At 42.7% G+C, this 16,737-nt stretch overlaps 1 protein-coding gene across 3 annotated transcripts in view; it reads left to right on the top strand.

Moving 5' to 3' along the window:
* The first annotated feature begins 265 nt into the window (after positions 1 to 265).
* Positions 266 to 16,737, top strand: part of SACS (sacsin molecular chaperone) — an 85,439-nt gene continuing 68,967 nt past the window's right edge. For 2 of the 3 annotated variants that reach the window (XM_027064541.2, XM_027064538.2), the window contains exons 1-2: positions 266 to 408; positions 14,660 to 15,191. In XM_027064541.2, the coding sequence (XP_026920342.2) occupies positions 15,172 to 15,191 (20 nt within the window). In that variant the 5' untranslated portion in view covers positions 266 to 408; positions 14,660 to 15,171. Of the gene's footprint in view, positions 409 to 499; positions 632 to 14,659; positions 15,192 to 16,737 lie in introns of those variants that run through there. The other variant, XM_027064539.2, reaches the window with a different exon arrangement.

Here is a 16,737-nt window from a genome sequence, read left to right as displayed (position 1 = left end):
AGACTATCGCCTGGTCGCAACTCCTCATTTTCCATGAGCTAAATGAGATCCACGAATGACTTGTCTAAGGCCACTCGGCTCGCGTTTAACAGAGCGGGCTTTTGTCAGCCGTGCCTATGTCCGAAAATTAATCTGGGCAATTTGGTGAGAATAGAAACTGCCCTTGTTATTTTGCACGACCAGCGTGAGCACCCGCGCTGCGTTCTGCAGCATTGTTAAAGCCTAAGGTTGATGATGGTCCTATCTCTTTAAAAAGAAAAAAAAAGTCTGCTGGGTGGGGGCGGGGGGCCCGCTGACTGCGGCATCCAGTCCCCTGGACCCAGTGCGGCTGCGGTGGCAGTCACGCTGGAGCCTGCTGATGTGACAAAAGGAAAACAAAGGCGCTGAGATGGACGCTGACGGCCACCGGTAAGTGGCTGAGGATCCGGTTAGATAAGGAACGGGAAGGGAAAGGGAAGAAGCTTGTAGAAATCGGCGAGCCCACGGTGTGATTGGTTCTTGGGTCCTCCGAGAGCTGGGCTGGAACCAGGTCGGTCAGTCACTGCAGTTGTTTTCGGACAGCACTGACCACTCTCCTAAGACACTGCCTTCCATGGAAGGCAGAGAATCTTCTTTCGTGGGTCGTGCACCTGTGAGTAATGGGCTCTTTTTAAAACGTGCCGTTGGGGCTGGCAGCCTGCGGGTTTGGGGGCGGGGAGAGACGCCAGCCGGCCGCGCGTTCCTAGAGACATCCACGGTGGTCCCCGTGCTCAGACCACCCGGCTTTGTCATTTTAATTTCCACCCTGGGCTTGCAGTGTTTGGTCACAATGGGTCCTTTGCTGTAAAACGGGGTGTGGGGGTCAAGAGCCCTGTTGAATACCAAGTGGGATTCTCAGAGCGGCTTCTGGTGGAATTTACACTGGCTGTCCTCATTTTAAACAGCACGCCCTTGCGTGATTCCACATATTATCCTTACCTTACATAACGGGTTTTGAAAATCCTGCTTTTACTGAGCAGCATTTTACCAAGTCATTCCATTTTCTTCCAGCGAGTGATCGTCACATTCTTAGAAAGAGTATCCCAGTTTTAACAAGGAGGAAACCTCTCCGTCTTGTTCTTTCTCTTGAAACAAGGCTAATAACCTCAGGACACACCGCCGGATTGGTTTCTAACATGCCACTGGTCCGGGCTTTCGTTTCATCCTGCTCTGTGTAAGTGGAAGGCAAAAGCAGGTTCGTTCCACGCGTTTCCCCAGCACGAACCGCCCTCGAGTTCCATGCAAGGGCAGCTCTTTATTTCTCCTCCAAAGCAGAGAAAAGTAATCGACGCGTAATCCCATTGTATTTGTCACGTGGGAAGTAAATCTCCTATATTGGTCTTTTTTCAAGCTGCCCATTGGTAACCAGGTACGCACCAGGTCAGTATGTGACCATGGTGCCCCGGTGGCTTTGCTTATGACTAACCAGCCTCCTTTCCCTAACCCTGCCTCAAAGTCTTACTCATCCTTTCCGTACCTTCTCTGGCTGTTTGGCTGGCCGATTTCCCCCCTTCTTGTCTCTGGCGTTCGAGGCTCCTTCAGTCTCCCTTTCAAACACACCAAGCCACATGTTCCACGTTCCCGTCTTTCCCTCGTGCCTTGCTTGGTTTCTGAGATTCTTTCCATGATGAAGATGGTGTTTTCTATGCTTCCCGTGATAAGAGGAAAAGCCCAGTCACGCTCTTTGAAAGACCAAGATTCCCTTCCATTGGAAGTATCTGGTGTATTGTTGTTTTTGCTGGATTGGTTCTCAGGAGCTTTAGGTATTTATCTCAGCCACGCTTCGTTGTAGCTCTGATCGCCGAAAACTCACTTAACTTCTGTGGGTCTCAGTACCTTCCTATATTAGAGATGTGGGCCGTTGTTTTTCACACAACTGTCCCCGGGTTCGAATGAGGTCATGCACATGAGGGCATCAGCACCGAACGTGCACCGTATTGTTGTTTAGCGGGAGTTCTGACTTTTCCCATTCGGTCTACCCACCTTCCTATTCCCCGATCCGTGGGGAAGCAGGCTACCGTGGTTTCTCATAGCATTTCCTTAAAGGAAGGGACTCTGAAATGATCTTTTGATCAAGTGCATCTTAATCAGCTCTAAGTAGATATAAGGAACATACCCGGTACTTGCTTAGGATCTCTTGCCTGTAAGCGTAATGGTGACGTTTCCACGCTGCCACAAGAGTGTTCATTGGAGGAGGGAAGGCCAAGTGTCTTTGTACAGCTCCTGTTAAAGCCTTGACGATGGCAGAGGTGATGATGATATTGACTGTCCAAGTGAGGACCGTTAGATGGGACTGATGCGAGCAGTGCCAAATTGGAAACCAGAACAGATCCCGTTGCTCTTCTGACCTTGGACAACCTGAGCAGCAGTTTGCTTTTTGTATCGCCAGCCTGTCGCTAGTTTAGTTTCTGTTCGTATGTGCTTTTCTCCTTCCTCCTTGCCACCTTTTCTTTCCTTAAACTCTACGCGTCGCGCATCGCGTCTGACGTTAGAGCCTAGGACGGAGCCACTGTGGTGGTGAACTGGGAAGTACTGGGCGGGAATCGAGGGGTGTGGTGCTAGCTCCGAGGCCTTGGTTTCTCTTTTCGCTAACCGGAAAGTCATTTGACTTCACCTCTGCGATCAGAGGCACGACGTAGATACCCTTTAAGTTTCCTTCAAGTCCTGGGTGCACAATTAATACACCCTGTCTTTGGGGTACTCTTGGTGTATAACAGTTACTTGATCAAGTCACGTGCTTTCACCTCCATTGTCCGTTGTCCTCAACACAATAGCCTCGAGGAAGAGCCGGCCTGTTTTGCCGATGATAAAACGTAAGACCAAGGGAGAAGAGAGCCCCAACGATTTCTCATTTGTGAAAAGGGGAGGTCGACCAGGTGGTATCCAAGTTGGCTTTTCTCGCTAGACGTCAGTGAGTCCTTAGCCTGCAAACGCTGAGCTCTGGCCCCTGTACCCCTGTGTCCCCTCTCACAGCACTTAGAGCTTACAGTGGCCTGAAATCCAATGCACACCGGTTCTCGCTTTTGTAAGGGGGCATCGATGGTCTGGTTACAGTGACGTCGTGTCCAAAGATTTGATTTAAATATTCTGCTCCGGGTTAGAAAATTAGAAAATGAGGGCAATGTAATCCCCATTTTCCTTTTCATGTGTCCTGAAACTACAACACATTAAAATAAGTCAAAGACCCAAATAATGTTGTGGGTGATCACTTACACTTCATAGATCTCTTTGTTTCATCTAAGTACCAAGTGCTAGAGAGCCGCATGTATTTGCATTTTTCAGGTATCTAGAATTTGTGCACGACTTTACTTCTAGCAGTGAAGGCTTAGCTCTTTCTCCTTGTTTTTAATGCAGTGATCAATTTAATCATTAAGAAATGATTAGGGTCATTATTAATTCTTAGGGGCATTAATAAATGACTAATAGGGTCACCAGATCCGTTACAGGAAATATGGCCTAAGGTAAACATACACTAAAAAATTGCTTGTTGTTTATTTGAAATTCAAACTTAACTAGGCACATTTCTATTTGCTAAATCTAGGAACCCTAGATAAACAGAACCTTAACTGATAAATTAGAGAGTCATTTACTTTGAGCATAAAGATATTAATGTTGGGTTTTTAAAGCTTAAAACATACATTAAATCCAACCTTTATCAGTTTCTCATAATATGCAAGCGTCTCACTAGTTTTGTTTATTAATGCTTTTGTTTATTAAATGTGTAATAAGTGACCATTCTTTTTTTTTTTAAATTTTTTTTTCAACGTTTTTTATTTATTTTTGGGACAGAGAGAGACAGAGCATGAACGGGGGAAGGGCAGAGAGAGAGGGAGACACAGAATCGGAAACAGGCTCCAGGCTCTGAGCCATCAACCCAGAGCCCGACGCGGGGCTCGAACTCACGGACCGCGAGATCGTGACCTGGCTGAAGTCGGACGCTTAACCGACTGCGCCACCCAGGCGCCCCAATAAGTGACCATTCTAAGAAAATCCTGATTCTGAAGACCGTATTATGTCCAACTCACCTCATATTCCCCAGAGGCCTTGCTACTGAATGGAAAAAAAAATACCCAAGATTTTAAATATATTTATTTGGAGTCAAACTTGGTTTTGCAAACTGACTCTGCATCATACTAGACCTGATACTTCACCTCTTGGAATCTCAGTTTCCTCCTTCCTTTTTTTTGTTTTTTAAATGTTTATTTATTTTTTGAGAGAGAGAGAGAGAGAGAGAGACAGACACAGTGTGAGCAGGGGAGGGGCAGAGAGAGAGGGAGACACAGAGTCCGAAGCAGGCTCCAGGCTCTGAGCTGTCAGCACAGAGCCCCACGCGGGGCTTGAACCCACAGACCGTGAGATCATGACCTGAGCTACTCGGGCGTGCCTCAGTTTCCTCCTCCTTAAGTGGCACTGATAATAGGCTAACAGTCACCACCTCAGAGGTCAGATGACAGGTGAGTGAAGCCTCTGGTGTGGATTTCCATGGCAAGCTCCCTTTGTTTTTTTAAGGGAATGAATGAATATTCTTTTTCCCTGCAAAAAACCCAGATGATAATATTAGTCAGATAATATGAAATGAGATGTATTTTAATCACACAGTCTATTTTTCATGCACTATTTTTTAAAAGCTTTATGGAGATCTAATTCCTATGCCATGTAATTCGTCTATATGGTCTCTTATTTTGGGGTGAAACGTTATCTTTGATAACATTGATCCAAAGATAAACCCAAGACTCTGAGGAGGTCCCGTTCCAGTTCCAGCCCTCCCCAGACTCCTGCCTCAGACAATCTGCTCCATTAGTTGACAAGACTGAAAACAGAGGCTCCTCAATTCGATCCAAGATACGCTATAAAAGTACGTGTATTTTTATTAGCTGGAAATTGGCCAAAGTGACTAAATTATTCAATCTCTGTTGAATGCCTTACGTATCCATGGCCCCAGATCTCACTGAGTGAGAGAGTCAACGACGAAGAAAACACTCTTGAGGCGTGTTCAGCAAAGTAGGGGAGGAAGATTTGTGTAACACAGAGGAGCTTCGGAATCTGAGGGAGTAGCTCATAGTTTTTTCTTATTCCATTTGAAATACAGTATCTTTTCTGTTACACATTGTACACGGACATCTTCAGTGACACACACATGCACACAACCAACCAGTTACTTATCGCCCACCTTTCACTTTGCTTTTGGTGCTCCACAAAGTGCATGTACAGACACCTTCAATCACAGGGATGCGCGTTTGAGGTCAGATGATGACTAGTGACCGTGGCCTTTTCTGCAACAGATTGTGCCGATACAGTTCTGTCATTAGCGACCCTCAAAAGAGTTGCTATGTCTTAAAATCTTAAGTTTGCTCCATTCACGTACAGGGCGAATGAATCTGATTTCTCCATTTTGCAAAGATGCCATTTTAAAGTCTCTGCTGACTCCTGTTTTGTTCTGACATTAAGGAGGGCCAGACAATTATTCCGAGGGCAGTGCCAGTCGAGGCTTTCTGCGGGCCCGAAGTCTGTCTGTGGCTGGCTCCCCGTTCTCGTGACGTGAGGGACTTTCAAGGGTGAATTTTCACCGCATGCCGGAGGATTTCGCTACCAGTGGCTTTGGTCAGACGCGATACACAGTAATGTGGGTTGTTAGTTCCCAGTTTTAGATGAACGTGGATGCCCTTCTCAGGAGGTCACCACGGGCAGCTCTGACCCTGTTGTTTGCTGTAGGTGGGTTGAAGGACCGTTTCTGGGGAAACCAATGTTATTCTGATAAGTAAAGCTGCAGAGCGCGATGCCTGTGAATATGGCAGCACGGCCAACAGTGGAAAGGGGGAGAGGTCACCCGAGATGTCCTCGCTTCCTCGGGGCCACAGGCCACTTCCTCTCCCCCCATCAAGAGGGGCTTTTACTAGTTCTGAGCCCATGTGGTTCTGTATTTAACGGACACGCTAAGCCATCATCCTGGGGATGATGTCCAAGGGGTAGGTCCTGTTGATATTTGTATCTCGTTCCCTGCAGGAAAGACCTTTCTTTTCATTCCCACGGGTGGCAGCTGGGTGTGTGTGTTCTAGCTCCTGGGAAGTCTGTTCTGTCCTCTTGCTTTCTGGTGAAGTCTACCTTAGAAATCCCCTCGTCTTCCTCGCTTCTCCCCGCCTACCCACCAAAGGACGGCTTTGGGCTGAGGGGACATCACCACTTGTCTCCACCGGGGCCATGATTTCCGCCCCGAGTCTCTGGGCCGTTTCTGCTTTGCGCAGAGCAACCCGAAGGGAGCTTCACCTCCGTGAGTTAGCGGGGCCAGCACGTGTGTTTCCTCCTCCTTAAAGGAGACCGTAGATGGTGCCAAATTCACCCGCTGTGGGGAAAACCCTGATTGCCAGAACAGGGTATTTTTGCCGGGAAGGCGGAGAGGTCACTGAACGGCACGCCGTGCCTCTCTCAGCCGTGGGCAGCGGCCTCAGCTTTCAGAGCCAGACGAACGGATTCCACAGCTGGCGGGATGGATGTCCAAATCCCCGTTCCCAAGTAGCAAGCTCAGAGAGCCAACTGTTCGGGCCCGACGCCCGGGACGAGGGCCTGAGTCAGGCGGCAGAGGGTATCATGCGTGCGTTTCCTGGCCCCGCATGTGTTGGAGAATATTACACGAACATGAAGAGGGACATCCAAGATTGGCAAACGTCATCTGCAGTCTGTTGAGTACTTTTAGACATAGTTCCGGGTGGTCTTTCTGAGGAACCTGCACAGGGAGGGGGCAGGCCAGATGAGGCGCAGAGAGATGACGTGATTCTCCAGCCTTGGCCTTCCTCCTGCGTTCCTAACCCCTCCCACCCCCCACCCCGGACTTGATGTGATGGAAGCGGCTTTCTTTCCTTTGGGGGAAGAAGCAATGGGAGAGAAGGAAATCATATTTGAGAACAGATGTTGTGTTTGGTGAATAAGGTAAGAGCTAGAAGTTGAAGACCCCGTGTTTGAGTCCCAGGGTCAGATGTCGCTTGACTTTCTGTGCACCAATTTCCTTAGGTGTGAAACAGAATTAACAATTTTCTACCGAATTACCAGGCTGTTATGAAACTGCAAAAAGATAATATCTATGGAGTCACTTCAATGAATTAAAGATACTTTATCTTGGGGCGTCTGGGTGGCTCAGTCAGTTAAGCCCCTGACTTCAGCTCAGGTCATGATCTCGCGGTCTGTGGGTTCGAGCCCTGTGTTGGGCTCCGTGCTGATGGCTCGGAGCCTGGAGCCTGCTTCGGATTCTGTGTCTCCCTCTCTCTCTGCCCCTCCCCTGCTCACACTCTGTCTCTGTCTCTCTCTGAAAAGTAAATAAACATAAAAAAAATTAAAAAAAAGATACTTTATCTTTGCAAGACACTCCTACTATACTGCATTATAATTTTACTATCAATAACATTTCAACGGCACACAAAATGTAGGATATACTGATTTTCTTGGCTATGCTAATGAGCTACGTTAACACAACATTATGAAAGCAGTAAAAAACACCAGTTAACACTTCATGGTTAATTTGGTCGTCCTGAAAAGCTGTCTTAAATCGCATTGGACTGCTGTTCATTCACGGCTGATGCCATAAAAAAGGCTTCTGTCTTCTGTGTGATGTCATTGTTAAGGATTTGTAGAAGTAAATGGAGCACTCAAAAATGGATGCATTATCAGGTGAAGATTTATATGCAAGAGAAGCGTTAAACATAGAAGTATAAAAATCCCACGTAATGTTACCATCAGTAAGGCACAAAAAGCATTTCTGAGTTTAAAATAATGAACATGAAATAGAACTAAATACATAATCACAAGCAGAGATGTGTTCCTATATAGGCTTATTTAAAATGTGAAATTATTGGGGCACCTGGGTGGCTCAGTTGGTTGAGCATCCGGACTACAGCTTAGGTCATGATCTTGCGGTTTGTGAGTTCGAGCCCCACATCGGGCTCCGTGCTGACAGCTCAGAGCCCGGAACCTGCTTCGGATTCTGTGTCTCCCTCTCTCTCTGCCCCTCCCCTGCTCATGCTCTGTCTCTCTCTCTCAAAAATAAATACACATTAAAAAAATTTATTTTACAATGTGAAATTATCACACACCAAGAAATAGATGTTTGTTGACTTGAGTAAAGGTGTGTGTGTGTGTGTGTGTGTGTGTGTGTGTGCCATCATGAGTTGGGAATAAAAAAGACATTTTAATGTTTCCTTTGCCTATATATTTTGATCTTGGATTAGTACAAAATAATCATGAGAATAAAGAGAAGAATATACAATAAGTGCTTTGTGAATGTTGGTGAGCTGCAGACATTTTGATATCATTATATGGGAAGCAGTTGGGTTTATCGGAGAAGCTCTTGAACGAAGGGGCTAGAGCTGGTGTTGGGGCTCTGTCACCTCCTCGGTGTGACCTTTGTAGTGCCCTTGTGGCCCACGGGACCCTGTGATGGCAGGCGCAGTGTCTCCCCTTCTAACCCTGCCCCTGCAGAGCTACATTTCGCGAAGATTAACGCCTTCGCAAACGAACGTTGTCATATTTATAAACTCACATGGACAACATCTGCCATAGACTGGCCCTGGGGACGTGTGTCACCTCGTTCCCTTCTATATCCCCTTGTGGCGTGGGCACATGCCTTAACGTGTTTTGAGCTTTGGTCCCTTAACCTGTAAAATGGGGAAACCAGCTGGTCTCCCTCTTTCCTCAAGTAGGCTTGAGGATTGCGTGAAACCACGGATGTGATTGTAAGGGACTACACGGGTAAGGTGCTGACGTTTAAACGCCACATGCAGAATTTCATATTCATTCAGAAGGGCTCATGGGCACCACGTGGATCTTCGCAACTCTGAGGAAAACTTTGGAATGCTGGGGGAACAGGTTCTCACAGAGCGTTTCACAACGTGGAGGCCACATGCCCTGATCACGGAGGGAATGGTCGGTGTTGGGGAAATGAGGAGATGTGATGTGACTCAAATAGGCATCAAAAAAAATGAGATTATTCAGTGAGGATATGACCCCTTTTGCAAGTTCCTTCTCTCCTTGCCTCCCCTCCCTCTTCTTTTCTTCCTCTCCTTCCTTCTTCCTGTAAAAACCTTATTACGTAGACTCTATTTTTCCATCAGAACCTCATTCTTAATTAACAGCTGTTCTAGCAATAAATGGAAGATATTAAAGACTGTCTTAAGCAAAGATGTCATTATATGCCCTCCGTCATGTTATAAACCTATTTTTAATATTATCCCCTGCACAAGACACAATTTATAGTACACGTTTAGTTTTTATTATTTTTATTTATTTATTTATTTATTTATTTATTTATTTATTTAAAATTAATGTTTACTTTTGAGAAAGAGAGAGAGAGCGAGCAGGGGAGGGGCAGAGATAGGGAGAAGGAGACACAGAATCTGAAGCAGGCTCCAGGGTCCAAGCTGTCAGCACAGAGCCTGATGCGGGGCTCGAACCCATGAACCACGAGATCATGACATGAGCGGAAGTCGTACGCCCAACCGACTGAGCCACCCCATAATTTTTATTATGGTGCCCCATAATTTTTATTATTTTTTAAATGAAAATACTATGCATATGAAAGAGTATGTATAAATTAGAGAATTTTGCGTACTTTTTGGGGGGCTGTTTCTTTTTTATTTTCAAGAGTTCTTTATTCTGGGCACAATTATCTGTGTGGCAAATGCGTTCTCCTGATTTTTGTAGCTTACCTTAGGTGATCAGAAGTTCTTAGTTTTAATATGGTTTGACTGTAACAATCTTTGTCTTACAATCCGTGGCTTCTATTTGTTCTTTGGAGAATTCTTCTTTACTCTGAAGTCATTAAGATATTGTGTTCTATTTCTTTCTAAAAAGCTTAAGGTTTGATCTTCTCGCTCATGAGAGTTTGTGTTGGTATTTGTGCACAGTGGGAGGTACAGATACATTTTGTTTCCACGTAGATAACCGCTTGTCCCAGTAACATTTTCCGAATGGTCCGCTTTCTCCACCAAATTCTACAAACACCTCTGTTATGTATCAAGTTTCCATGAATGCAGGGCCCTGTTGCTAAGCTTTTTATTCTGATTGTTCCTGTGTGAATGCCATACCAACTTAGTTATAATAGTTTTACGTTAAGATTCAACATCTAGAAAAGCTTTCTGAAGGAGTCTTTTTAAAAAAATTCTTGTCCCTTTGTTCTTCCCTAAAACTCTGAGAATCAGCTTGTCAAGTTTTATTTTAAAAACTTACTGGGATTTTAGTGGGAATTCCTCTGAATGAAAAGATCAATTTGAGGAAAGCTGACATGGCATTACATGCATTATCTCCATTTTTAAAAGGGCCTCTTTAATGTTTTTTTGTTCAAGTTGACAGATTTTTTTCCTAGAAGTTTTATACAAGTTCTTTCGTTATAACTATTCCAAGGTAACTCCTTCCCCCCGCCCCCCGGGCTATTATAAATGGCTATCGTTTAAAAGAACACCTTAAAAAAATCCACAAACTCTTGTTGGTATGTAGAAAGGCAGTTGAACTTATCAATAATCTTGATTCACTCTACTATTAATTTTGGTAATTTGCCTAAGTTTCTTTTCTTTAATATTCCCTCTGTGAATAGTGACAGCTTTGCTTCCTCTCTTGCACCCCTCGTTTCTCATTCTTCTCCCCCCTTTTCTGTCTTTCACTGGCTGGCACCTCCCATAAAATGGGGAATAGAAATTAAGACAGGAGGGTATGTTTGCCCTTTAATGAAGTTCTCACCTACTTCTCATTGACCTAAAGTTTTTTGTTTTCTTTCCTTTTAATTTTTTTTTTTTTTTGGTTATTAATGGATACTGAATTTTATTCTCTGATCAGCTTAATCATAAGGTATTATGCTTATTACACACTGCTGGACTCAACTTGCTAATAGGTATTTCAAATTTTTGCATGAGTGAGATTGGCCATTACTTTTTCTTTTTCATAATTGTCCCAGTTTGGTGTAGATCATTTAATTGGGAATAGTATCAGCCTCATGAAATTACTTGGACATATTGTCTGTTTTCATGTTCTCTGGTAGAATCTATAAGATATTAGAGTTAATCTGTTTATCGAACATTTGGTACGGCTCACCAGTGAAACTGTCCAGCCTCATGTGTTCTCTGTGAAAAGATTTTAAATACCAGTGATCGAATCTATTTCCTGGATTGACTTAGTTCTTGAATTCGTTTTGGTACTTTATATTCTTCCAGGAATTTGTCCATTTTCAAAATTTAAAAATTCATTACCCGAAAGGTTGTATCATCTCTTATCTTTTTAATCTCTGATGCATCTCATGTTTCATTCCCAGCACTAGCTTTGTGTGAATGACTTTGCTTTTATCTTGATCAGACTTGCCCCAAGTTTGCCAGTGTGTCTTTTAAAAAAACTCACTTTTGTCTTTGCTGATATTTTCTTCTGTGTCTTTGTTTTCCACTTCATTAGTTCTGCTCTCATCATTATTTCCTGTTTTCTTTGGGTTTGTCCCATTACCTTTTTCTAAGTTCTTGAAGTGGATACTTAATTTTCAGTCTTTCTTCTTTCTAAATGAAATCATTAAAGGCTCTAAATGTCCCCATCCATTTACTAACCCCCTTTTTAATGAACAGAGACCAACCAGAATTTAGAGATTCCTTTTGTTTTGTATTCATCTTATTTATCTTTAGAGTTGCCCTCTATTTGTGGCACGTAGGACTGGGTTTCCATGTATGTTGTGAATAGAGAGTTTCCTTTCATAATACATTTATGTAAGCACAGAGTAACTTTAAAAATTATTAAGTAAGTGACAAATAGATGGTACCCAATTAGGCCACAGATCCTCAAATATGAAAAAAACCATAAGGGTGACTCATCAGTGACTACAGTTCGGGCAACTGGTGTTTCCAGGTAACACGCTGTCTTCTCTCATCAATATGTGTATACAATTGTTATATCATCGGGGGGTAATTTCTTTCTAAATTTTTTTAAAAAAATTTAAAATTTGAGGGTAGTTGACATACAATGTTACATTAGTTTTGGGTGTAGAGCATAGCGATTCAACAAGTTTATACATTCTGCTCTGTCCACCAAAAAGTAGCTCCCCCCCCGTCATCATACAATACTATTACAGTATCATTGACTGTATTGCCTATGCTGTGCCTTTTCACAGGGGGTAAGTTCTGAACAATTGGAGAAAAAAGACAAGTCCTGGGGAGATGCACACGTACCAATGTTCCAGTGTCCAAAAAGGAACAATAGTTGTTAGAATTCTAACTTGTAGGCTAGATGTTAATTATAGCAGTCATATTAAAATTGATTGCATTGAAAGAGAATTAAGGGGCTGTTAGACAAGGGCACGGTTATCCCTGGGACCCAGCATGGGTTCATCAAGAACATGTCATGTCAATGTCCCCTTTGACAACATTTTTAGACTGGCAGCACCGTGGAGGGGTCAGCAGAAAGACTGTACCTTGGCCTTGGTGATACACTGGGCAAAGCTGTTGTATCTTGCTAATATTGATAGCTTGATGTGCTCGATGATGGGACTTTCATTAGGGCTCAGAGTTGTGTAGTAAAAACTATTCAGAGATCTTTTTTTTTTTTTTTTTTTTTTTTGTCATCAACGTATCATTGTCCCTCTGGAGGAACGTTCTAATAATTTGCCACAAGGTTCTCCTACGTTGTATTGCAATTTGGCAAAACGTGCCAGGTGATATAAAGCTAATTAAAATTGCAGATCTCAGAATATGTTTTTCAAAAGATATTGACAAACTGGAATTAGAGCTGGAAACTCCTTCAGTGAGGCTAATAAGCATGAACTTGCAGTGTTACACTTAAGTCAATACTTCTGTTTTTCTCTAATGCTCCCACAGAGGCAGAACACCATGAGCACATAAAACGTGCGGCTGAAGGCCTCTATTTGAGTAGAAGTGATTCCAGATTTCCCTTGGAATTTCATATTTTATCATAAACATTTATATAAAACCTGTGTCTGTTCTACAATACATTTATATTTTATGTTTATATTTAACATGACATTTTAATTGACAAAATCGTTTTTAGTCAGAAGACATATCTGGATTAATTCCTATGCTCAGAATTGTTATATAAGTTAAATCATAGAACGAATTGCAGAATTTCACAGGTGTTAATAAGTTACAACACTTACTCCAGCTCCTTGTTTTACAGGTAAAGAAACTGATTCTAATCTTCCACTTTATTACACATAACTTCTCTTAAACTGAACATTTCAAATTGAAGAGTCTAATTTCTGAAATCCATTGTCATACAAAAGGGTTTCATCTTCTTGTTATGTAATTTCCTTTTTTTTTTTCTTTTTCGGAGAGAGAGAGAAAGAGGAAGAGAGAGAGAGAGAATGCACAGGGGTGAGGGGCAGAGAGAGAGAGGGAGAGAATCCCAAGCAGGTTCCATGCCCAGTGCGGAGTCCGATGCAGGGCTCAGTCTCACGACCCTGAGATCACGACCTGAGCCGAAATTAAGAGTCGGACACTCAACCGACTGAGTCACCCAGGCACCCTATAAATTCTTAATTTAATTTTAATTCTTTAATTAAAAATTTAAATACAAAATTTCTCTAATTCTTGACACATGGCATTCAAATTTCATTATACACATTTTTATATGAAAGCGTCATTAAGATTTGGTTTGGTTTGTTTCAATTAATCTCACTCATGATGCCTGGTAATATTTTTACTATAACAAGTTATTGGGGAAGTGTTTTCGGGAAATAGTTTACAGTGAGTTTTGAGTTCTTTGGTTTTCATGAAGTCAAGAATCTATAGTATTATAAGCATAGCTTAGATTACTCTCTCTAAATGACTTATGTCCGCAACGAAATATTGTCAGCTAACAAAAAGTAGAATAGGAGTCCGGGAGCTGGTTTTCCAGTTTCTGGTTTATCAGTTCCTGGTTGAGTGAGCTTGAACACAGTTACTTACCTTTCTGCATTCAAGTTTCGTTAACATATTAAACATCTTAGCAATTCTACCTCTCTTCTGTCTGCTCCAAAGAACTGTTGAAGTGTGGTACTGTCTAAAATTATCAAGCATTTATACTCAAGAGAGTTGTATGAACGGGTAGAAAATTCAGTCTCATGTGTCCCTCTGGCTTATCACCGTTGTCAAAGTTAGTCATTTTTTTTTTTTCTAGTTTGTTTCTTAAGATGTTAGACTGCTGGCAGGTACTAGTGGTTATTGAGACTATACTAGAAAGAAAGGCTTTCTGAAAGACACATTTTCTTTTCTTTTTCTGATGTAGATGTTTTACTTTCAAACGTGAGTTGTGTTATATGTAAAGTCGCAGCTTTGGATTTAATGGTACTGTGCCCGGCAAAAGGTACATCATGTGAAGCACATATTTCACTTGAAAGAAGCCAGAGAAATAGAGAAATGAGAAGAAATGCATAGGGAGTGAGAACAGGAAACTAAATTAAGTAGGTTTTTTTTCTTAAATTTACCGAGGCCGCCATGTGCGTCTGTTGGTTGTGAGGGAGGGATAAATGCCATGCTGTTTGGCAGGGCCACAGTGCAACCAGCAGTTTATAATTAGAAGGTCGCTGGAAATAAGAACCGTGGCTGTCTTCCATGAGGAATTACATTTTCAGTGCATTTTACTCTGCGTACTTTTCCTTACTCCTTCCTGTAACCTTCCTTGATTTTTCTCTCAGGGTCCAAAAGTGACGTGGAAAAGCAGGTATCATCACCAGAGCAAGAAGAAAGGCTCTCGCCCGTGAGCATTTCACATCTGCTGAGATGAGGGGGAGGAACACCGAGCCCCAAAGCTTCTGTGACATTTTTCCTCACCACCTTCGTGAAGAAAATACAGAAGATTCTCAGATGAAAATAGCTCATTTGTGCTGTGGGGAATAGCCAAAAACCATTGCCCAACCAGTACTATTTTACCTGAAGAACTTCTGTGGGTTGCTCGATCAGGCGCATAACCCAACGAGGCAACCGCTTTCAACTCTCAGTCGGGAGAGTCACACGTGAGGGAACACCACAAAACGCAACCATGCTTCCGGGCGTCAGATGATGAATGGACACTGAGGGGAACACGGGCTTTTTACCGGCCAGGCAGAGCCGAGCTTGGAGTATACATTCAAAGGAAACACAAACGAAAGACTTAGAAGACAGAAAAAGAGTTTCATGATTTTCACCGACACATATTCTGGAAGTGATAATGGAGGCCAAGGATAATAGGTAAATGAGCTCATGTTTTCAATTACGACAATTTGCACTGATATTTCAAGGTTTATTGGGTTTTCCCAAGTGAAACATAGGTAGGCAAAAACAGGTGAAAGCTTTCTAGAGATGAAAGTGAATCACCTACAGGTACTTTAGTTCTAACTGGAATTACCTGTGTAAAAGTTCAAGCCAAGGGTTGAAAATCATTCCTTACCTTCGTCCAGATGGTTTTTGATTTTCTGTCTTCTGGTGTGGCTGCTGTAAGGGACAGTTGATTGGATCTACCCCGTTCTCTCCTCCTTCAAGTGTATATGTTAGTGCCTCTTATTGGCCATACGATTATTCAGAAAATGTTAAATAAAAAACTGTGAAGTACCTGAAATTTTATCAGATAACCCAGGAAAGAGAGAGAGAGAGGGAGAGAGAGAGGGAGCACAGTCTGCATTGACTTTGGGAACTATGATAACAACAAAATTCACTCCTTTCCTCAAATTTAATTGCTATTTTATGAGAACATATGCTTCTTTTGCAGGCTTGAGGATTTATGCAAAAATATAATATTTATAATTACCCCTTAAATTTCCATGTATTCTTTTTTTTCTTAAGCATATAGCAAAACATTCTTTCAGTGATTTTGAATGCTGTATTCAAACAGTTATGTTCAATAAATAAAATTTTCGTGCCACAGGGACCACGTAAGGCTTCACATCTTATAACCTAATGATATCAGTGGATGGAAGGCTTTTCCAAGTTGGCTTTCAAACTTGGCTTACCGTTGAAGAAGCCCAGTATTTGTTTTTCTCTTTCAAATTTTTCCAAAATAAAAATTCTTAAGTGTTTTATTCATTAGGCTGTGGAGGTAAGTGTAACTTTTTCAATAGTACCTGCCTTCTAGCAAATCAGGATTAATTTTGCGACTGCTTGTTACCTAAATATGTGAATGTACACACGAATTGAGACTACATCATGGTTTTGATTTTTATTGCCCAATTGGAATATCTGACTATTTTCTGAATTTTTTAGTATAATAAGAAGCCATGTAAGATGGATTTTCGGACGCTTACTGATACTAAATTGCTTAGACGTGAGAGAAATATACTTATGTATCACTGTACGTGTTTTCTCACAGTAGTTCTGACTTTTTTCTTTTTTTATTACTTTTCTTTTAGTAGAGGGAGAGAGAGCGCGCATGTGTGCAGGTGCACTCACGCACGCGCCTGCACACGTATGCCAGTGGGGGAGGGCTGGAGAGAGAGGGAGAGAGAATCTATTTTTTTAAAAATTTTTTTTAACGTTTATTTATTTTTGAGACCGAGAGAGACAGAGCATGAATGGGGGAGGGTCAGAGAGAGGGAGACACAGAATCCGAAACAGGCTCCAGGCTCTAAGCTGTCAGCACAGAGCCCGACGCGGGGCTCGAACTCACGGACCGGGAGATCATGACCTGAGCTGAAGTTGGATGCTCAACTGACTGAGCCACCCAGATGCCCCGGGAGAGAGAATCTTAAGCAGGCTCTGTCCTCAGTGCAGAGCCTGATGCAGGGCTCGATCTTATCACTCT

The sequence above is a fragment of the Acinonyx jubatus genome, chromosome A1 (assembly GCF_027475565.1).
Source record: "Acinonyx jubatus isolate Ajub_Pintada_27869175 chromosome A1, VMU_Ajub_asm_v1.0, whole genome shotgun sequence".
Lineage (NCBI taxonomy): Eukaryota > Metazoa > Chordata > Mammalia > Carnivora > Felidae > Acinonyx > Acinonyx jubatus.
This window is presented reverse-complemented; position numbering and strand designations above follow the sequence as displayed.